At 39.3% G+C, this 23539-nt stretch overlaps 1 protein-coding gene across 7 annotated transcripts in view; it reads right to left on the reverse strand.

Moving 5' to 3' along the window:
- GRIP1 (glutamate receptor interacting protein 1) overlaps positions 1 to 23539 on the reverse strand; it is a 231377-nt gene that overhangs the window by 7334 nt on the left and 200504 nt on the right. For 4 of the 7 annotated variants that reach the window (XM_040061327.2, XM_040061324.2, XM_040061323.2 and 1 more), the window contains 10 exons: positions 18936 to 19005; positions 18519 to 18664; positions 14051 to 14195; positions 12904 to 13043; positions 12562 to 12750; positions 9863 to 10016; positions 7898 to 8098; positions 5414 to 5525; positions 5225 to 5269; positions 2580 to 2813 (listed from right to left, as the gene is read on the reverse strand). In XM_040061327.2, coding sequence (XP_039917261.1) covers positions 2580 to 2813; positions 5225 to 5269; positions 5414 to 5525; positions 7898 to 8098; positions 9863 to 10016; positions 12562 to 12750; positions 12904 to 13043; positions 14051 to 14195; positions 18519 to 18664; positions 18936 to 19005 — 1436 coding nt within the window. The remainder of the gene's footprint in view (positions 1 to 2579; positions 2814 to 5224; positions 5270 to 5413; positions 5526 to 7897; positions 8099 to 9862; positions 10017 to 12561; positions 12751 to 12903; positions 13044 to 14050; positions 14196 to 18518; positions 18665 to 18935; positions 19006 to 23539) is intronic. The other 3 variants (XM_040061326.2, XM_040061325.2, XM_040061322.2) reach the window with 1 other exon arrangement.

A 23539-nucleotide genomic window follows, 5' to 3' on the forward strand; every position in this document is an offset into this window, starting at 1 on the left:
CATACATCTTGCACAGATCAGCTATTGAGATATTCTAACTGCCTGTAATTTTAGGTTAATGACTACTTGCAATAATAATATTGAAAAATTATCTGATCCTAGTGCATATTTTTGCTCTCAGAGGAGTGTGCTCTATGATACTTCTAAAAAATGGTCCGCTATGATTTTTAGAAAAATATTAATCTATATTATTACCTAAGTAGATAAAATCATTAAAGGCATTCATTAAATTTGGGTCCTGATATAGCAATACGCTATCCAGCTAAATTAAATGTTATTAAACCATCTAGAACAAATGTTTGAAGAGATTTGTAGGACACTTATCTCAATCCTAGTTTCCTCAGGACAAAGACAGTTCAAGTGCACAACTGGTGAATGCAATGCAGAAATAAAAAGCAGTGAAGAATTCGGGTTACCTTGCTACAAAGTGAATTCTGACCCGTGGGCACACGGGCCTGTCTCAGCACTGACACAGAACAAGGGTGCCCGCCCTGCCCTGCCCGAGGAACTGGGAAAGCTCAGCAGCACGTGGTCAAGTACGTGCTTGAGAATCTGCCGACGGAGGTCTTGAAGAAGCGATGTCTTAGCATGTATCCCAAAAGTGCCCATACCATCACAGTTTTCCAAATCTTCCTATCTTTTAGTGGCCCAGCTAATTAAGAAATTTGCCTGCAGAGGGCAGAAGACATTGCCAGCAAGAGGATACATGAAAAATACTTCAACCAAGGTATTTCCCTAACAGTGAAGTCACTCCCGTGGCACTGCAGCTCTTTTGGAAAACTCTGATTGAACAAGGTGTCCAAAGGAACAGGTTATTAGCATTAAACTAGGTCTAATACAAAAATGAACATGAATACATGAGAGAAAACTAGCAGGCACACTGCTACACAAGAACCAGCAGGAAAACTAACAAGTAAAAACTTGCTCAGATAAAAAGCAGTCCATGCTGCCTGGGCTAACCTGCATGTGTCATAGGGGCATAACCTCACTTTGGGGACTCAGATTGTACGATCCAGTCGCTAGTTTCTATTTTTCTTGAATGACTGTAAAGATGTGGAAATCCTCGGCACCGGTTCAACGTTTAGATTTTTAGCGAGGAAATTGCTCTTTTCTGGGTGACAGAACTGACAGTAAAAGCAAACTCAGCGTCACTTCAGCAGACAGGGGAAAACTGGGTATATTGTCTGAACGAAACCTGGAAATTACTCAAAGGGGAGGTCAAAGCAATGTTAAAAATAGTCAGCTGAAGCAAGAGAATGCTCATGGAGAGGTTATTTGAACTGCTCAGGACTCTAATAGCTAGTTACTATCACAGAATACCACTGACTCATTAACAAAAATCTGATTACTTCTTTCCAGGTAATGATTTATTTTAACATGAAAGGCTGGCTTTGTAATTCAGAACTGTGCTTTTGTTGAATGTGAGCACAGTGTGAAATGCCTACTGGCATACTTTGGTTTTATATTTCACATTTATTCACCACTCAGAAAAACTGAGCACAGTACCTAACTCCACTGATCACATAAAGCTGGAAATAGGAATAGCCTAAAACTATCACAACATATTCTTATTGATCATATACACAGGCAATGAATTAATTTACCATATATGAGATCAATTCTCTCCTACCTTCTATAAACATTCATTTAGCCCACGCTCAGCAAGTCCTCACCTTGCTGAACTCAGCTGAACTACAGACTAAACTCAGGCAAATCCACAGGGATTAGAAACCAACCCAATCTCCAGAATGACCAGGTGACATATTAATGAAATTTCCCTGTGTTCTGCCTCCTTTCTGGAAAGATCTCAGACCTTTAAGAGGAAGATGGGTGCAGGAAATGGGATGCTCATTCCCATCAGGGAGAACAGCATTATAATGTCCCTCAGAGTTTTGGAAACTGGTTGCTTTCATGGCCTGACTGGACTTGAGACCTAAAAGGGTCAGGTGTTAGCTGTGCATATCCAAAGATACTTTATCCAGTACTTGCTTGGAGTTCAGTGCCACCTCCGTATCACCGAGTGATTTCAACCATCTTGAGCAGTGAAAAATTGCATAGTCTGAAGATTATTCATCCTTTTTAGAGCAAAGGAATTATAAAAAGAAAAGAAGCAATACCTAATTTGAAAAAAATGTTCTATATTATGTACATTGACTCTCTTGTATTTGATTCAAAATGAGTGTTAATTTAAAAAAGGACCTATGGGAGCCCCAAACCCTCCTGAGTAATTTCCTGAAGAAATGTATTTTCTAGAAATTAAACTTTGCTTTCTTAATGAACACATTTTGCAGAGAAGAGTTATTGGTCCTGTCAATTCACATTACCAGTGGATGCTCCTTTCAAAAGAGCAGTGCCCTTTGAGGATTTATTGTAAAATGAAATAGTAGACAAGGATGCATCTTATTCATTTGTTTTCCCCCACAAGGATCTATCATTAATGTGTTTGTAAGAACTAATATGCCTGGCCCCCAAATTACTTCTGTGGAGTCATTATAAAAAGTGCTTACTGTGTTGCCATATAATTAGAGTTCCTGTGCTGAATATATTATTTCAAAGCTGTCAGAAGAAAAATTACAGACCTTGTGTAACTCCACAGGAGTTGGTGACATGATTTCTTTCATTTCTTGCTTAAATTTTCTCAGAACCATGGACTTTCTCCCCACATCTGAAGGCAATGTGTTGCTACGAGTAGCTTGACTGTAATGTGGCCTTACAGAGCTTCTTTCCTGGAAGCTGGCTTGTCTTCCCAGCTGGTTACGAGGTTGTGGGTTTTCATGATTCAAACTCATTGTACTTCCTGACATGATCGTGGCCTAGAGCATTAATGAACAGGTTAATTTGTAACAGAGAACGTGGGTTAAGTAAGTGGTTAATTCATAGCAGTAGGAAAAACACCTCTATTCTTTGTTAGAACACAGTCACTCAGGGCACAGCAAAAGGCAAGAGGATAGATGTTCAATCTGCTTGCAAGTCACTATAAAATGAAGGACCACAACGAAACACAATAACAATATATGCACCTCTTGGGCAAAAGTTTTCAGATGGCATTTCAAACTATAATACTGAGCACCAGAATGGCTGTACTTGTAAGCCAGTCCCCTGGCAGACTGAAGAGTATGTAGTGTAATTACTTATTTTAAAAATATTTTACACATAAATAAAACAACATCTAAGTTGTGGCATAATTGCGTTTGTTGGAATTGGAACTGCAGGAAGGCATTTACAATTCAGACAGTGTGTGCAAGGTAAAAAAATGTGAGTCAGCAGAATATGTAGGTAGCTCTAGAGCCAGCATGGGCAGAGTGCCTGGGTACTACCCCAAGCTCAGGGAAAACTCAGCGCAGATGAGCTCCTGGAAAGAAACTTTGCATGACATGCACACTGCAAGAGTGACTGCCTCAGCTCAGCACTAATACTGGCCCTGGTCTCACTGCTGGTTTTAATCTCAGGAAAAGACAGCCTTTTGTTTTAGATGCAAGAATACATGGAGGATGAAATCACGAAAGATGATGATGGGAATCACCTCGTCCACTGGATGGAACAGACTGAACTTGAAAAGCATCCATGCACAGCAAGGAGCGGTCTCCCTTGGGAAAGATTTTCTGCTCTCAGGACTGGGAGGCACATGCACTTTGGCACAGCCACTGAGGGGACAGGGTGTGCTGAATTTCCTATTTTTTATCTTTTCTGATGGACAACTGGAAAGGGAAACTTAAAGACAATAACCTGAACTCTGACTGGGACTGGATGCAGAAAGCCTGCTTGAACGGGAAAATTAAAAAGTAAGGTCAAAACAGACAAATAAATGTCTGCTTATAACTCTGGTGAGCATGTCCGTCACCTTTCCTTCTCACAGCTCCAGCACTACTTTCACTATGAGATAATGGATTGTAGCCATAACACTATTTTGTGCTCAGTAATGACTGATATTACTGCGTGATGGAGCAAAAGCAGCCAGAGGACTTGGCAAACAACAGCCTTCTTTGCTCTTTGGCTGAAGACCTTGAAATGAAAAATGATAAGGAGTCCTTGACTACGTCATGGCACTTCATAAAGTACAGGCATGGCCAGTCTCAGCATCCTGTCACGCTGAATGAGTCTGGCTTTCTTTGCAGAGCTGGGGGTTGTGCAATGAGGCAGTGCTGTAAACAGTACATCTGCAGTTCTGAATTTCACTTTTGTGAAAGGCTGAGGAAAATTCAGTCTGTTGAAGTAACAATTCCGGTCAGCACGGATGACCTATTTTCCTTTTGGAATTATCTATTTCCATATCCTTTTATTATGTTCTGAATGCTGAAAACTGCAAGAGAAGCCTGCAGTACTGAACCATATCTAACTACGAAATTAAACTAGTATAACATTTTCTCCTACATTTCTCCGGTTTTTAATAACAAATATATGAGAATCATATTTTGTTACCCATACATGCAATACAAAAGCCATAAATCTGAGGAAGTAAATTAATCTGAACTGGAAAACTTTCACCCAGTTACACCATTCACATTCCTCCTGGCTGCTAAAGGACTTTATATAACATAAGAATGAAAATGAAATTCTGCCAGTTTTGCAGCTCCAGGAATTTAAAAGAACATAAAAGAAAATATTTTGGGAACTTTCATTCTGTAGCTTTAATTGGCTAGTGGTAATTGTTCTGATCAGATAACCTAGCGAAAAGGTGATTAAAAAATTAAAGGCTCCCAAGTTACTCTGTCTCTGTTTTCTTCCCCCAATGCCCTCAGCACAATCTAACGCAAAGCATGGTTAGATTTGTTATGAACTTAAGGATGAAATACGGAAATTTGTTACATGGTGAAGAAATTGCTGTATAATGAACATTTCTCACATTGGCAGCTTCTCTTTCTTCTAGAGTGGGGTGATTATAGGTAAACATTTTGAAAAGCTGATTTTCTTTTATGTTCGTCTTAATCAAATTAAGTTGCAATTTAAAAAACAACCTAGACCATGCTAAGAAAAGCTGCATGAAGCATCTGTCAGAGAATGGAATGCATTGCTGCACAAAGTTTATGCTCACTTAGAAGTTTTGTGCCATTTGCTGCCTGTGCAGACAGCATCGATGGTTATGCACAGCAGAAGCTGCAAGTCAAAAGCACTGGGGTGAACATGTTTATAGAATTTTGATTGCATTGCACAAAAGAAAACAGCTCTGGTTAGGGACAGGGGAGGCAGCTGCACAAGCAAAAATATAAAGGTAAAGGGTAGGTACCAAGAGAGTCATGTTTCTCAAACACAGACGCCTGCCAGCCTTGTCCTGTGGAGAGGGGTTAAAGCTTTTAAATTAATTGGTGTGATTAGTGCAACTTAAAAGAAAAAAGGAAAAAATAAAATGAATGTAAACCAAACCAAAACCATTATATTTCTCTATAATTGGAAAGAAAGGTTAAGATTGTTCTACCTCTAGTTCCCTCAGAATTCCTGACTGGCCACAGGTCTCTAAATCCTCCAGAGCCTGAGACCAGAAATTTTCCTCCTGGTCAGCCTCGGTGTTATCATGGGTACCTGTGAAGCTAGATTTACAATGAGAAGTTAAAAAAATGTGGACTTTTCCCCCCCCTCTAAAAATATATATTACACACGTGCCTTGCCACAGACTGCAACTTGAATGACAGAACGTTATGCAGGAGAGTGGGGAAGAGTCGCTGATCAGGAGAGGCCGGATGGACATGCAGAGCACATGACAGACAAGCCTTCTCATAACCTGGCAGTCACTAGCAGCTGGCAGGATCTGAGCAGCGAGTTGTTCAGTAAGGAGATAAATGGGTTCCAAGAACAATTCAATATACATTTTTTACTGGATTGAAACTGGGACCTCCCTGTGAAAATTAATGAATCAACCAGTAGCTGTATGCGGAGCTGCTCCGTGCAACAGATATTTGCAACAAAACCTTTCAACCTCACAGACTTCTCCCAGGCAATATGGAAAAGGGTCCTCTTTTTTTGCAAACAACGTTTTGCAAAAGAGGCTTGGTGGTGCTTTTTACCTGATTCCTTCAGCCTCAGCTGCATTTATCAATTTATGCCCACCTGATTGCCACAATATAAACTGCTCCAATCATTTCATACATAATCACGGAGAAACTTTCAGGGATGCCATTGTCTTGCATGGATACTTAGGTCTCTCGTGTTTCATAAATTCACCAAAGCCTTATTAAAAGCACTCTTGAGCAGATGCTGGTGACAGTGATGCTTAGGGAAGTTGCTCAGTAAGTGAGGTCTGATAAAAAACACAGCTCTGGGCTGCAGTGACACAGCCCAAAGCAACACCTTTACAGTGTATGTGTGTATACAGGGAGGGAAGCAGGAGATTTTTCTATCTTAGCAAGGGGAAGCAGCTCAGTAAAGGTCCACACAAGCATCAGAGCTGCTGCATGGGAGAGGGCTGATTATGTGAAAGGCACAGGGGAAGAAGGATAAGGAAGGAAAGTGACAATTCGCCCTTTTGGTGGCAGCAAGCTGTTACTTTGGAGCAGCTGCCCATGGACTGCAGCTAGTGGTGCTTAACAGCACATAAACAGAGCAAACAATATTATGGAAGCATCTGAGGCCTTGCTTGACAAACAATTTACTGAGAATAGCGTGAATGTAATTCTGTTTACAGAATAGCTTTTAAATAGGAGAATTGCCCAGCACAAGGGAGGACAGCTTGAATGCTTCACACACATGACACTCTGCCTCAGAGATGCTTTCTTACAGCTACAATCGGTCAAGCAGACAATGGTCAGCCATTTCAATCTCTTATTGCAATGATTCTCCACCTAGCGTCAGTGTCTCTTCTAAGATATTGCAATAGATACAGCAATGGCAAAAATACCTACTCAGTCACAGATGCAATTCCTCCCAGGCAAGACAAGAAAGTATTTAAAACATGATTTTAGAAAGATCCTTGACTTCTGAAATGAGCTTTTTCAATAAATCTATGTAGTTCTTTCAATAGCCAATGTGGAATGTAGACTAATTTATCCATTACAATATCTCTTGCTATATATTGCATATTAATGATATCAAATGGAACTTAAGCTAATGAACGGGATAATTTGAGGCAATTGTCTGCGACAGCAAAACCTGGATTTCCTAGAACTGGAGGTCCATTTCTTCTCTGACTTCTGTGAAATATAAAATCATTATGCCTCTATGTCTGGACTTCTTAGTTGAAGCAACTTCTTTTTGAGCTCTCCTCTTTTGCTTTTTGTCTGAGTCTTGTCTCCTCGTGTGTGAAATCTCAACTTTTGCATCTTCATTACAGCCACATGAGTAATTTGCAGCTGAGCTACTACACCAAAAAACCAAAAGAGGTACCAAAATAATTTATCTAGGTGTCTTTTTTATCTAAAACCTAAGGGATTGATTTTAAGTAATATGAAATATTATTTTACCTATAATGAACATATTTGGTTTTCTGATGCTTATTTAAAGAGACATCAGAAATTCAGACACACAAAAAGTCGGAAGGACAGGCTGTAGGACAGATAATGAAGACATGGGTGTCTATGATTTGGTTCTTTCTGCCACATGAGAGATAAAATCTTTGTGTTTTTTAGTTTTTTTCATCAGGAGCTTCTTGGATCTGGCAGATCTGTAAGCATTGATGTTTTAATGTGTTAAACATTTTTTCTGGAACAGGAACTATGACAGACTTGTCCTACCTGCTAGTGATAGGTAGACACCAGGCTAGAGAGTGGCTTAGCCTCTCCGGTTTCATTTGCTTGCCTACTGAAATTTCCTTGTCAATCAACAGCAAGTTAATGTGTTTTCTGCTTTTACCCTGTTTTTCCCATTTCAACTGCTTTTCCTTTCTTCCCTTTTCTTCTGACACCCCCCGCCCCTCACCTCTGTCTCAGCCCAGGTGGATCTCACTTCTGTGCACTTTTTGGTTTCCTACCTGGACATATTCCACTCTTCCAGCTGTGCCCCACCTTTCCTTTGCCCTCCAGAGGCACCTTTCCACATCTTTCCCTCTTTCTTCACACTCCTGATGCTCTCTCCACCTGATCTTTCTACAGATGTTTGCTTTAAATGGTTTTCTTGATTCTCTCCCAATGTCTCAGTCTCCTTCTGTTGCCACATATTCTTGGAAGCTGTGCTACACAAAATAAAGGTAAGGAAAAATTACTTTCTAGAGCTAGAGAAGGAGAAAAGTTATTCAGCTAGAACTATAAGAGAAGAGGTGCTTTTCTGGGTGTTCCTGTAACAGGCTTGAAGAACAGACATAGCCTTCTCAAATACTCCAGTACTTGGGACAGCAACACCATCAGATGTGGCACCATCCATTTTACAGATACAGCATTAAAGTAATCATTATTTCAATTTGTACTGTATCTCTCAGGTGTAAGCCACATTGATGAGACTCTTTAATGTGCATACTTTTTGCTGAACAGTGCTTTAAAATGGCAATAGAACACATGCTTTTAATTTAGAAGATTCTGTGTTTTACAATCCAGCTCCCCGATTCACTGCTCATCAACTTTTTCAGCCCATTACTTACATAGCTGCAAAACAATAGGTGTTTTGGAATCCATGGCTGCATCTCATTTGAGAAACAAAATATGGGCTGTAACTGTAGATAAAGACCCTTTTAAACTAAAAATATTAGGCTACCAAGAATGGGCAGTATGAAGAAAACAATCTAATTTCCTTTTTTAAACACTGTCCACTACTACCCTATCAAAACTGCCAGTGTGCTTCTGCAAGTAGGGGCCAAAGGAGCTGGATAGGGACTGAGAATTCACACTTGCTCATATCTTAGCTGTCACCTCGCCAGGCTTGTCTCAGACAAAATGCCACAAAGCCATGGGCTGTATCAGATGGTTTGTCATTCAGATTCTGAAAGCAGCATCTAAACTTTGCCTTGATTTGTATTTCAAAGGTTACAGACTGGACCTCATGGATTTCCTCACCCAGTATGTTTATACAGGCACCAGGAAGGGGTTTTTTTAGTACTAAACTTGCGTTTTTCACAGGCTGGGATTTCAGGCTCACTGTGCTGGCACACCATGAAGGACATGCATGTCTGCAGGTCCTGAGGGTGGGTGCAAAGAGCACAGAAATCTCTTTTACTGTGATGCCTGTCTTCCCATATCTGAGGATGGCAGATTCAATTTCATTGGCAGAAATTACCCAAGTCTCTGCAGTGGATCCACTAAGAAATCCAAAAGAAAAGGAAACTCAGGATAGAAGATAAGAGATTTTTGGGTTTTTCACTATGTCCAGGAATTGTGAAGTAAAATTTTTTTCCTCGTTTCTTTAGTCTGCAGAGAAATTAACTGAAAATGAGGTTTACTTCTCAGGAGAGAAGGAATAAATGCATGGCAAAATGCCAGTAGTTTAGACAAGACATTTGTGCCTGGATCACTTTTTACTCCGACTGAATCACTCCTACTGAATGTGAAAGTCTCAAGCATTTATGCATGAAGACTAATTCGTGCTTCTCTGCCCAAATCAAAATGATTTTCATAGAAGACAAACTATTAACTCATCAGTTGTCTTTAGCCACATTATCTCTAGGTTTATTTTTGTGGAGTGGAAAACAGATCAGTTTTTTTCTGAAACTTGCCCAGGGAAATGCCCTAATTTTTTTGTTTGTTTATTCTTAAGGGATAAATGCTGTGTTTTATTGGCTGAAGTAACTTGAAATAAATATATGTCTTGGTTTTGGCATCATAATCCTCCATAAAGACCACTAATCCACTCCAATAAGTTTAACGAAGTATACTGTATCTCATATTTAAAGTAAGAGCTGCTACAGCTTCATTAGAAAAACATAATTTCATTCAAGACAGAAAGCGTTCATTCCTGAGGCACTGCTGCAGCTGCAGAGCAGAGCACAGAAACTCGTAGGGGAACTCACGTGCTTGCTGCAGGTCGATCCCACTCGTCGTCACTCAGCCCTGTATCGTGGAACGGGTGGTTCCGTGGTTTGCCTGGAGGGGACAGACTGGCCTGCTTGGGACTCCTCCATTCATAGGCATTGAAGTTGTATCCTGAAGCCTGATAGGTGTGTCCTAAAAAGGTGAATTACTAATTTACAACAATGCATGTGCTGAAATGACAGGGAAGCACACCTCTGAAGCTGGGTTCTCAAAAACTGTGGAATTTGTCATCGTTACCTTATTTTTTTCTGTAGCCAGATTACTTGACCTAGATTATGTCTGGAATTAGGTGTGCTCTAGAGTTTGTCTTGTGAAAGTCTACTGAAAGCAAAATCTTAAATATGTGTAACACTGTTCTCCTACTTTTATGTCTCAGCTGCTTCTATATTTACTTTTAAATACTGCCACAATTTACAAATTCCAATTTGACATCTTAGATTGGACAGTAGTGAATAAATCACATGTTATGGATGTGTTAAATATCTGTTAACATGGTCACATGCAACATGCCCAAAACTAAAGCAGTGTTATTAAGAAAACTGCTTCAGAAGTATTGAAAAAAGTTTCCAAAGATGCATTAAAAAATCCCATGTCTCCTTTTCATGTCCCCTTTTGCTAGGACTCTGAGAGCTCAGGAAAGGCCTGTCTCACAATGGGCACACATTCCCAGGACCAATATACACCGTCTCTGTCACCCATTTCTAAGTGTCTCAAGGCTGTGTAAGTGGTGTCAGATGGCTTTTGTATCTGCAGAGTATATTTCTGGGTGCTTTTATCATACCAGCAAAGCATGTAATTCTTTAACTGAAACAGGTGTAATTTGAATTCCAAGCAGGAAGCCGTTTCCAAGTGATGTATCAAGAAGAACACATGGATCAATGGGTCACAAGCTGATGCTGATCTACTAAGCAAAATCCAGTATGGTAGAACTGATATACATAATATATACACATTATATATATGTGTGTGTGTGCATGTATGTATGTACACATACACATACACGTATATGTACATACATGTATATGTAATATACTTCACCTTGATATATTACTTTTTAAGGTCTATAGTTGGTGTTTTTTGATGTGCACATTGGACTAGGAAGTACTATTTTGTTGATGACTATTATCACTGCTGCCACCCCTCTAAAGAGGGTAATTTGCTTCCATAAATCAGTCTAGACCTGTCTCCCTCACATGCTGTGTAACTACAGAGCTGTGAGCATTTTCCAGCAAACTGGCAGATATTAACATAGTCCCAGATTCTAGGAGAGGTATTGGTTGGGAAGATGTGATTGCTGTGTGGTGAAGGCTCTGGATTAGTAAGGCAGACACGTAAGACAAAGGTACAAAATGGGGTATTAATTCAAGGAGAGAAAAGATAGCTCACCAGCATTAAACTGGTAATTAACAGGATAAAGCATTATCTGCTATTCCAGAAACATTCCCCCAACTCCTCAGCTTGCTTAGTCTGTGCTTATTGCCAAGAAAGGTTTGGAGAAAAGCCAAACTCAGCTTGATGGGTCAAGTCAGAATGAACTTTAATAGAAATGAGGGCCACCACGATACCAAGGGATAAAGGCACAAATCTGTTTGCACTCAGGCTGTTTCTGTGGTGCCATGTATCTGGCCAAGTCTGGGCTGATTTTTTCAAGAGAGTTAAAAAAAAAATCCGCTTTGAGATACTGGTTCAGCTTTGGCACAGCATCCGAATCATCAGGACTTTGGAAAGCATTCTGGGCTTCAATCCTTTCCACAGCTGAACAATTTGCTCCAAATATCTTCATCCAGAAAATGAGAATTACCATTCTGGCACTTTTTCAGCAATACTTCTCATTAGAACTTAAAAATATCAGAAAATTCTAATATAACTTATTTTGATAAACTGACCAACACAGTTAAGGAAAGGGGACAAATTTATCCAAATTCTAACTCCAGTGAAAAAATTATTTGAGGTAAGGATCTATCTGTCCAAATACCTGCCAGGCAATGGGAATACATGCATAAAACACTGAAGTTATGTGTAAGTTATTTTTCTTGGTATCCTTTACTGCCTAAATAAACATGTGTTACTTGAAATTGTTTGAAAATCCTATATAAAATAATAGTCAGAGAGAGGTGAAAAAAATTATCATTATGGAAAAGCATGCCTTTAAACAGAATGATTGTTTTTGACAGCTGAGAGTTAGATGTTAATACTGGTGGAATGAGGAAGAAACAAAAGATTTACAAATCATAGGCAATGACTAATGTTGCCCTTCAGCAGTTTATAATAAATCTGTTGTCATTCAAAAATTAATGCATATGGGCATCAAACTCATGAACATCTCCAGAGCGTTCTGTGCCTTGCATTGATCTGTACTTGAAGGATAAACTCATTTAGTTGTGGATGAGCTATGGACCAAGCTGTTCAGGTGTCAGTAAAGCTAACAAAAGCCTGTTAATGTATTGATAAATGCTTTGTAGCACATCACATCCTCATGAACGAATGAATCTGAGGCCAGCTAAGTGCAAGAAATCATGCTGCCTGCCAAGGTGTGTGGTCATAATGAGACAGCAGCACATTACGAAGTACAGGGTTAAAAGTTAGTACAGATAAAAAGTTCTGCTTAGGGCAAAGGAAGGTCAACCATGAAGGCAATAATTCCTGCTTTAAATGTTGATTGTATTTTTGACAGTACCTTGATTTCCAAAGCTGGTATCAATACCAGAGCCATCCCATGACTCTACTGCGCTGTCAACACTTGGGACTGTAGTGGAATAGATGTCCGAGAGCTTGCCAGATTTCTGTGCAGCAGAGCTTTCATCTTCAGCATCACTCAGTTCACTCACGTGACCCACAGGCACAGAAAATTTCTTGGGACTGGTAGCTGAATGGGATTATATAAAAAAAGGTGTTGATCCTTGCTTTACTGCAGTTCTGAGAATTTGGTTTTCACTCCTGACACAAAGCTCTTCCATGGATGGCCTAAATGCTTGTTAATCTGCAATAACACATGGATGGTACCCTTGGCCACACTCACCATCTGTTTGCTTCTTGATTTTCAAGGTGACAGTTTCTCCTGCCATCTGTAATAAATGAATGGCTTCACTCAAAGGTTTTCCTTTCAGACTGCTACTATTTATTGCTAGGATTCTGTCTCCTATGTGAATTGCCCCAGTCCTACAATATGAGAGAGAAGTAAAACATTGAGAAGAGAGTGTAAAAGGCAACAAAGGCAATTTCTTTGCATTTTGGAAAATGGAAGTCTCACCTCCCTTTCTTCCTTTTATTTTGCTTTTATTGCTGTGTCACAGAGTAATTCTTTTGTTAGAGACACTTAAAGCAAGTCACCTTTGTTGTAGTGACAATAGCAGAGCTGAGGCATGATGTGGATTTCTGTGTTACTGTGACAGTTGAGTTAATCACCTGTGGATGATATTCACTGCAGCCCACCTGCTCAAGAGCAATCTCAGACAGCTTAATAACTCCTAAAATGAGTCAAGTTTCTAGAACTCTCACAACATAAAAAAAAAAGCAGTGTGAGCAAGCTACCAGCTATTTTTCCTGGTCTTCAGGAGGGGTCAATCAAGAAAAAATAAAGTATTTTTGTGTGAATGGTTCTGGCTGTGCACAGAATCATGTTTTGTGTGCTATAAGTTCTTTCTGAAACCACTACCAAAGGTACAAGTTTCAATGACTCAACCAGCCTGGGAAATAACAGAAATCCTTACCGTTTTCATTATTCTATATCTATCCCTCACCATGAGGAGCATTTCTGCTCCTCTGATAATGCTTCCTCTGGTGTATGTAAGTTCACATACAGATGCAGTGGCAGGTAAGTGGATGATGAGTTCAGATAAACTTGGACACATGAAGTGCTTTATATTGTGCTATACAAGCCTACTGGTTTTAAAAGGCTGTGAAAATGTTGCTGTGATTGAGCAGTTTGATTGATTAGGTTTTCCTTGGTGATCTAGACCACAGTCCTCTGCCTTGTATAGTATGTACATCGTGCTCATGCTCCTGGAGCTTGATCAAAAAACAACAGCAAAAAGATTATAAACTCAGATTTGGAGAATTATAAAGAAATAAATTGCTAACCCATGAAAATTAGGGGTTTTAGGTAAACAGAACGACCTCTATCTTGACAAAGAGAATATTAAAAAATAATTTTCTTTCCAACTTACCTTTCAGCTAATCCTCCTTTTGTAAGGCTAGAAATGATTATGGGATCAAAGGGCTCTTCAGTACCAGAGATTGTAATTCCAAGAGGCCCACCATAGCGCTTGAGCTCAACAGTATAAATAATTGCTCCAGAGCTCTCCTGTTCATCTGCAATAAATGCCAAGGGGTTGCAATTGGTTTCTTATGAAAGAAGGAATGAAAAAAATAGCATATTCAGTCTAGTGACTGGTAATCAAACATTATCAAAGGATCACATTTTAGATACAATTTTTAATCACATTCCACTGGATTATTTAAAAAAAATCATTTACCTATTATGCAATTCTTATTGCCAAAACCTGGACACAAGTCAACAGAAAAATTCCCTTCATTCTGTTAAGACAAAATTTTACCCTCTGTAAAATCTTTAGATTGCCTTTTCTATTAAATTATAACTTAAGGCTATTTTGCTACAGAATCACAGACTGAAGTTGAAAAGGCTCTCTGGATGCCACCTGGTCCAACCTCCTTGGACAAGCAGGGCAAACTAAAGCTGGTTCCTCGGGGCTGTGTCCAGCTGGCTCTTGAATATCTCCATGGGTAGAAACTCCACAACCTCTCTGTACAATGTGTGCCAGTGTTTGGTCACTCTCAAAGTAAAGAAGTGTTTCCTGACACTCTAACAGAACTTCGTGTGTTTCAGTTTGTGTTCATTGCCTCCTGCCACTGGGCACCACTGAGGAGAGCCTGGCTCTGTCTGCTTTACAGCCTCCCTTCAGATATTTATACACCCTAGTAAGATTCCCCCTTTGAGCCTTCTCTTCTCCAGGCTGAGTGGTCCAATCTCCCCCAGCCTCTTCTCAGAGAAGAGATGCTGTGCCCTCTTCATTGAATTGACTGGACCCAGCACTCCAGAAATCTCTCTGCAGTGCTGAGCAGGGGAGAAAGATCACCTCCTTTGACCTGCTGGCCAAGCTCTGCCTCTTGCAGACCAGGAGGCTGTTGACCTTATTTGCCGCAGCATCACATTATTAGAGAAAAGGCAAGTTACTACTGTGTATAAATACTGACACTCATCTGTTCCTTGAACTGAATTGAAGGTATTTAAAATCAACGGTCATTTGAACATCTTAAACCCAAACTTTCCTAAAAGAATTCTGGGAAAAGTCAAAAGTCATTACAAAATGAGCAGCTGTATTTGTAAAACAGTCCACGTTTCTGATGGACATGTTTTGACCTTTGTGTAACAGAATCAAAAATATCTTCTGAATTATCAACTAAACTGAATAGTAAGTCCATTAGATATTATTTCATGATATCGCCTGAAGTAATTTGTATTATTTTGAAATTTTATCTCACCAAACAATTATCAGAACTGGAAAAGAATCCATCACTGAGTAAATTTAAATACAAGGTAGTTCCTTAAACAATACTCAAATAGCTATTGCAGCAACAAGAAATGTGCTTGTATTTATACAATGCTCTTTACCTATTATTAAAAAAAACAAAACCCAACCACAGCAAGAGAGCAATCAACTGCAGTATCTTTGAGTTGTGAAGCAATATTTTATAATTTAAAATGTCAGAATTCTCCTCAAATCAAAATGCTTTCTAGCTCATGTTCTGATATTGGTATTCAGTCAGGATGACTAGTCTGGTGGGCAAATATTCCTAGATCTGTGGGTAATGACATTTTGAGCAGTTCACTGAATGTGGAAAATGTCTAGGATGCACATTCCATAAATGTTACTAAAACTAACTAAAACAACTTAGAAAATTCAAATGTTACCATTTCTGCTCCTGTAAATAGAAAAGCTTAAAAAGGGAAAAAAACAAACCTACATCACTAGCAAAGGCTCAAAGAGTTGCCTTCTTCTAGTACTGAACATGGTACTTCAGGCAGAGCTGGAGGAACACTGATATCTTTGAAGCTTTGTTTCTTCCCGATTTCCAGAAAATTTAGATCTTCAGACCCCTGCCCCCATCCCTGCCATTTCCTCCTTGCTATCTGTGTACAGAAAATGCTACACACAGAGAATCAAAGGAGAGAAGAATTAGTGGGGTTTATTCAGCAAAGGGGTTTTCGTGCCTACTTGGGGCATTGCCATCAGTGTTTGCAACTGAAGGGTGGAAAGTAACATGCCAAGCTAACTGAAAATGTAATAGCCAATGCTTGCCAAGGGTTGACACAATGCTAATATTTCTCTGCTAGAAACAAAGTGAATAAGAAGTTGCTGCTCATCAGCAGCTCTTCCACATGAGAGTTGGAAGTCTATAGATATCTGTGAATGACTGGAAAGAAGACTGGTCCATTATGTCTGTTTTCTGGTTAGCTGTAGGTCAGAAAATTATTGGCAGAATGTTATGCTGAGCAGAATGTTGAAGCTATCCAACAGAGCATACATGTGGCCTGAATACACCAGGAAGGCCAGTTCTGCCATGAAAGCAAAGAACGGTGATATTCAAGAAAGGGAGGTAGCCATTAGGTTAATCAGGATTTAAAACTGTTCTCAGTTTGGGAAGCTGGCAAGAAGAAAAGGAAAGAGAAAAATTTCTGGAAACACACCTTCATCTGGGGATAAGATATAATTCAAATACTATGGTTATGGGTCTGATGTTTTTGAGATTTTTCCATCTTTCTTTTCTTGTGATGCAATTGTGGGAAATTCTTGGGAACTACATTTAATGAAAGTAGATCCTCTGTGCTGCAGTGCCTCTGCTCTGCCCACTGGCCTCTTGCTCATCAGAACAACATCTGACCAATACAGTGACAAGGGCAGCAGGATCTGGGGAGCACCTGACATGCATCATCCTGCTGTGGCCTCAGCTGCACGGTGGCTCAGAGGAACACAGCTCTGAGACCCCTATTCCCTGCCTCACCTTCCTCAAAAAAACATGCAGTGAAAAATAAAAAGTTTAAATCTCAATTTTATTCTGTTTCTGCTTCTATTACTTTACAAAACATTCTGGAATGCTTCATGCCTACTCATCAACTAGCATCAGGCATTTATTTTCTCAGGGAATTTATTATTTTCCTCTGTTGAGTTTGAGCAGCACATTTCTTCCTTTGTGAGAAAAAAAAAATCATAAGTAAATCACTGGCAAATACACAAAGAATTTTTTTAACTGAGATACACTTTTGCTACTCTTATGCCAGTTTCCTAAATATTTTTTCTTTAACATTTCATGAGACACTCACTCATTTTAAATTTCAAAGTACCTGAAATCTGCTATAAATACTTTCATTTATGCTTTGACACTTAGTCAACTCTTACAAGAACAATTTGTATAAAGAATTTTTTTTCAGTAGGTTTCTGAGTAGCTGTCCAGTTACATTTGAATCTGTTCACTTACACCAGTCATGTCTGGATAAAACACTGTAGTTATGTGAGATCTTTATATGGATTTATCTTTTAATTACAAAACAAGCAATATGAGTGTGTAAAAGATAACCATGGTATAAGAATCTCACTGAGACTAAAATCTGTACCAGATACCATAGTGTGCAATACCTAAGAGAGCAAGATCTTATTTTCTATGGGTGGAGACTGAAACCCACACTTCAATTACTGCAACAATTTGCTCAAGCTAATAAATGCAGCTGCCTTTGCTTTGTATTATAATACCGAAAAGATACTTTGTTTGCTTTCAAATCAATTAGGAGGGAGGAAGAAAAAGGAAAAGAATCTTCTAATGCAATTCTAAACACCACTTCAACAGCTGCACTTAATTTCAAATAATAAAGTATGGCAGGTTGTGCCTTATTGCTGGGAGATTGAACAGAGCTGAAGAGAAGTGAATCTCCAGTTTGTAATATAAACAACAGCAGTAACAGTAGTTATAACTGTCTTACTTCCTCTGCACTACACTGTGTAACAGAACTCACTTTATTATCTCCATGTAGAAATTCTGCTCTTATGGAATCCACAGTGGGGAAGACATGAGACTATAAAGAGGTGTAGGTGTAGAAAATTATGGCAGATCCATTATTCCACTGGGCTGATCAGACATGGCTCCTCCATCAGATATCCAGCACAGTGTGTAAAGTATTACTTACCTTTGAGCATGTGAACAGCTGTACCAAGGTCAAAGGTTTATGGACAAAGCACTCACTACACCACTTTGCTGGAGAACTGAAACCTCCGTGCTTTGCTAACTGTGATTCCAATCTTAAAAGCAGAGAAAGTCCCAATACTCTAGTAAGAAAGAGATCAACTTTATATAGCTGCACCTGAGGGCCAATTGTCTTTTCAGCGAACTGAAGACCTAATTTTGCAGTGCTACTGCAAGCAACATAGCCAGTAAGAAAATTAAACTCTTTATATACCATAAAAATTCTTTCTAAAGTTCTTTTCAGGTGATGTTTTCTGATTGTCATTAACATAAACCAGACATGTTTAGAAAAAACATTTCACTAAAAATTAAAACAATTCCTCTGTGCTCTAGAAATCCTGAAAATACACATGGATCTGCAATAGTCATTGCTAATACCGGAATTATCTTCATCTTTGCGGATCTTTAACTTTACAAGGTCCTCACAGTGCTGAAGGATCTGGACAGCATCTTCCATGGAGCAGTTGTCAAGTCGAATATTATCTATTGCCAGCAACTTATCACCCAGCTCGAGCGTCCCAGTTCTGCAAACAAGCAAACAAGCTTACGTGAAACTCAAGTAACATTAAAAGAAAGGTATCCTAAAAGGTCTAAACATGATTATAGAAACAAGACGGATTTTTAGGACAATTATTTCTTAATATGCCTTCTATTTTCTAACTTTTCACAAAAGTTTTTATTAAAAAAAAAAAAAAAAAAAAAGGCGCACAGTCTCTTACAAGCTTCCTTTGTTTAACTTCAATTTGGCTGGTTACACACATAAACAGATTTTTATTGGGAGCTCTAATGTCTTACCTGTGAGCAACACTTCCTTTCTTGATATCAGAAATAACCAGAGGGTCCCCTGGTTTTCTACTTGACGGAGCTGTAAAAAAAGAATATATACAGACATTTGATTTTGTTTCTAGATATGCAGATAGATTAATTTTGACCATAAACCAATATTTCATACACATTCTTTACTTGTATTATATTCCTCCCCTACCCCTAAATTATCTGAACTTCATGTACAAACAAACAGCAGCAGTATATTGGCAAGATTAGATACTCCTCAAAAATTAGAAAATTTCAGAATTGCAGTGACTGCAAAGTACAAAGTGAACTTAGCCTGGTATGTCTGAATTCTGGGTTAGACCAAGACTGAACCATGTGAAGTCATCACAGTACAGCTCCAGTGATCTATCATAAAAATGCTGTGTAGCTGTAACACATAAGGAAGACTTTCTGTCATTACAATCTTTTGGTGCAACTGCTAATGATGATTCTTTGCCAGAATAAATCCTGTTATACTATGTCCCTGAACAAGAGAGCTGCTCACAAAATATCTAGAGTGGGCTAGTCCACATTCTTTCCATCCACTTCTGTCTCATCCAGTGCTTAAGGCAGAGGTATGAAGGTAATGTGTCCTGGGGGAGAAGGAGGAATCCACTTCCCAATAAATGAGATGCTGCGGACTGTGGCCACACCCCGCACTGGGCTGATACACTATTACCATGTTTGCACAGGTGTAGCTTACATCAGACCGATGTTTGCCCCACTGTAACTCACTGCTTCCTCTGCAGCAACCTGTGCCTCTTTCAGTGAATAACCTTGCCCTCCTGTACCGCTGCTGGACCTTAAGAATTGTGGACTTTTCCCAACTTTGTACTGTGGATGCCTACTAGAAGCACTGCAATTCCAGTCAGTTTAGTACAACTCCCACCACTCCTCTCCTTGCACACTTATCTCTTTTTGGAAGAATCTGACATTAACGGCCAATTTTTCTATCCGTCCCTCATGGTTTAAAATACGCTCTGCTCTTCAAGGCCAGGCATTGCAATTCTTTACCAACTTGTGCAGAAGTATTTGACAAGTTTCCCTTGGCTAGGAAATTCACTCTGCAATTTTGCTTGACCTTTAATTGCCTAGGAAGCAGTTAAATATACCAGAGGAAGACAACAGTGACCACTATCTACTTCCAGAGGACTGTTTCTTGAAGTGACTTCACCAAATGCATTGTTTTGGAGGGTTCATCCATTTGCTGAAAGAAGGCTGCACTGAAAATCTGATATGGCAAGGCAAGCAGTCAGCTTAGAATTTAAGGGTGATGAAGACACATTGCTAGACAACTGTGTGGCACATGCTGTCTACCTTTGGGAAGAACATCACCTACAGCTGCTCTGTCAGGAGGTGCTCCACGTGGTGAACATGGACTGACTTCTGGGACTGTTAACAAAGAGTGTGCTGATACTGAAACATTGCCATGTGGTATAATGCTCTCAGATCTCCTGAAAGCATTAATTAGTTTTGCACATTTAGGGTTCTTCAACTGTCCGGCACCATTTCTGCTCTGTGTACAGAGCCCTCTGCATTCTTTCACAGAAGGTGTGCTTCCATTAGGCTCCCACGCCTGAACTGGCAATCACCCAAAAAGCTGCCCATATTGGAGGATCACCTACAAAATCCTGATGTCAGTTACTTTAGCAGCTCATGAATCTTCCCTTTGATGCAAAATGACAGATCTTCACCTACAGCAACCACATGGTAAATTAATAATGACATTTCCAACACAATATGCTAACAGGTCTTGTTAACCTTAGCTGCCCTGGCTGAGACAGCCTTGGAATGTCCAAAGGAACTGTTTAAGAACTGCTGAAGAGCCATATTTCAAATGCAATGTCTTGAATGTCCAGAAGACAGACATACAAAGATTTTTAGGATTTTTTAGAAATTTGTCTAAAACAGCATGCTTTCAGGTAATGCTTATGTTGCAATTTAGAGAACAGTAATTAACTTTTTGCAAGATACGTAATTTTCATAGCTTGCTTCTCATACTTTCATGTCATGGCTAAAACATATTACAATTCTATAATTTACTCGAATCCTTTGGAATTGTTTCACCAAGTAGCATCTTGTTAAAATTTTAGAGTATCACTTCAGTGATTTTTTAATTCTATGTTTTTACCCTCTCGGTTGCCTTACACTGAGGTTATATGCTACCCATGGCAGACTAGGGTTTGAGCCTTGAAATACTTTTTATGAAACTGTCTTACAAAATTACCAGAACTTAAGAAAACAGTCCATTATTGTTGTAAAAAGAAGAGAGGAGGAACCAAAATGAGGGAAAGAGCACAGCTCAAAGAGCAGAGCCACAGAGTACAAAGTATGTGGATGCAAAGAGTATGATGCTCTACACAGAGTTATCACAGTTTCAAACTGAGGAAGTGTGAACCAGCAGTATTTTACAAGTTCTCCTGGGCTATTATTTGGTCTGGAGAATGAAAGCCTTTTTGTAGGCACCAAACGCAGCTCTGTGTGAAATGAATCCCACTATACTTTGTTTTGTTATTGTTCAAAGCTCATGGCACACTTTCTACAAGTTATTCAAGTTGTGTTGCAGAGATAAAGTCATTAATTTCCTCTTGAACTTTTGTACCTTTTTGCACATTACCATAGCCTAGGACTGCCTCCCAAACACTGGTGAACAGATGCAGCAAGAAGATTGAGTACCATTACCCTGATTTTACAGATAAGGAAAGGAAACATAGGGAAATCTGGTGAAAGTGTGACAGTTTTCAGTGAGCAGCTTGAGATATCCATGTCTTTATATCTCACAATAGTTTGTAGAATATAATAGCTTCTATGTCTGAAATACAACTACTGGCATTTTCAGCAACAGCTGCAGACAAGTAGCACTTCTGTGAGCACAACTCCATGATCTCAATGTTTCTGCACAAAATCAAGGAGCCATCTGTAGAAAATATCCACCCCCCAATCCCAGAATGACTTGTCTCAGCACAAGTCTTTTGCAGAGAAAAGAAAAACCACCCTAATTCCTCCAGGGTAGCATTAAACCACCTTGATCATGAGATCACCTCCTTTGTCTTTCTGCAATCCTCAATCTCATTCATTATGAGCCTCCATCCCCTTTGTTACATTCCACTGTTTCATCTCTCCCCAGAGAGCAGAGAAACTGGGGTTCCAGGGGGAAAGCAGTATTTGACCAGTTAATATATCCACATCAATTAATGCAAGCTTGAAGTGACACTGTACAGCTTCAAGTCTCCACTTCAGAATGATTTCTGGTTTTAAGAGGTCATTTAAAAATGAAACACCTTACCACTCACCCATGTCCAGCCGTCTTGGTCAAGTTCCAGCTGCCCTTAATCCTGATCACATCCCAGTCTCTCCCCTCATCTGCTGCCTCTCTGTTACAGCTTTCCACTTGTTTCCTCTCCTTCTGCCATTCTGCTTGTTCAATGAAGATCTCATCTTTTCTCCTCCCTGTTCCAGCTGTTAGTCTACCTAATGTTCAGCTTTTCTAGAGACCTTAGAGTCTATGAATAACTACAAGTGGACCGAAGAGTGCATAAAGTTGCACAGGTTCTAAATTTAGTGTTGCAGCTAAACAGCTGCTCTTAAGCAAGCTCTTTGTTCTCTCTTTAAATTACTCTATGATCCTAGGTCTCCATCCCAGGTGTAGTAGTTTCACGTTCATTAAGTTTTGGTCTTAGTACTTACTTTTTCTGTGGGAGAGAGACTAGGAGAAAAACAAAGCAGGCTCAACCTTAAAAATAACAATTAGGTTTATTACTATACACTAAAAGAATAGAAAAAAGGAAGTTCGAAAAAAACTAAAACAGAATGAAACTTCAAAAACACTCTTCCCTCCCCTTACAAACTGTTCACTTTCTTATAAAACAACATAAAGAGACAAAACCTGTAATTTTCAGTCAGTTTCATTATCTGACAATAGTCTTTCATCAATTCGTTAGGAGAAGAGTATCTCTTAGAGTCATGGATCTCACTGACAACTTAGAACAGTTCTCTTGTGGGTTTTAACTGTTACAAAAACAACCACTCAGAGAAACCTGCCTTTGTGACCCTCCCAGGAGCAGTTTACTAAGCTGCTTATGGGTCATGGGTCTTAGACTTTTGCATACTGGGGTGTCACTTTTTAAAGATTAATAACTCTAAAGCAAAGGATTTTTCATTTCAAGAGATATCTTCTCACTTCTTCACTGGTCCAGGGGCCTTTTCATCTTTATCTCTGTTCAAGCATCTTATAGGATATTACTTAGTCCATCACAAACACCTTTGCTCAAATCTACACACAAATTAAAACAATAATCTCCCCAAATGCATACCTTTCCCATGATTTAAAGGAATGATCTAAATATGAAGTTCATTTCCATGGCTCAAGTAAGAATAGAACAACCAACTCTTCAACCCTCTGTACTAATAGTCTTTTCACTCTCGCTCTACTGACTTCATGCTCTTGTTCTTTATGTTCACTCTGTCCTTTCTTACTCTCTCAGAGAAGGGCTAAGCTCTGGAAGCTTCATGTTTGCCAGGAAAGAGTTAAATCTGCCCGGAGTCTTTGTCTCTCTCTCTGTAGCTCATGGTGTTAGATGTTCAAG

Source organism: Hirundo rustica, chromosome 4, assembly GCF_015227805.2.
Source record: "Hirundo rustica isolate bHirRus1 chromosome 4, bHirRus1.pri.v3, whole genome shotgun sequence".
Taxonomy (NCBI): domain Eukaryota; kingdom Metazoa; phylum Chordata; class Aves; order Passeriformes; family Hirundinidae; genus Hirundo; species Hirundo rustica.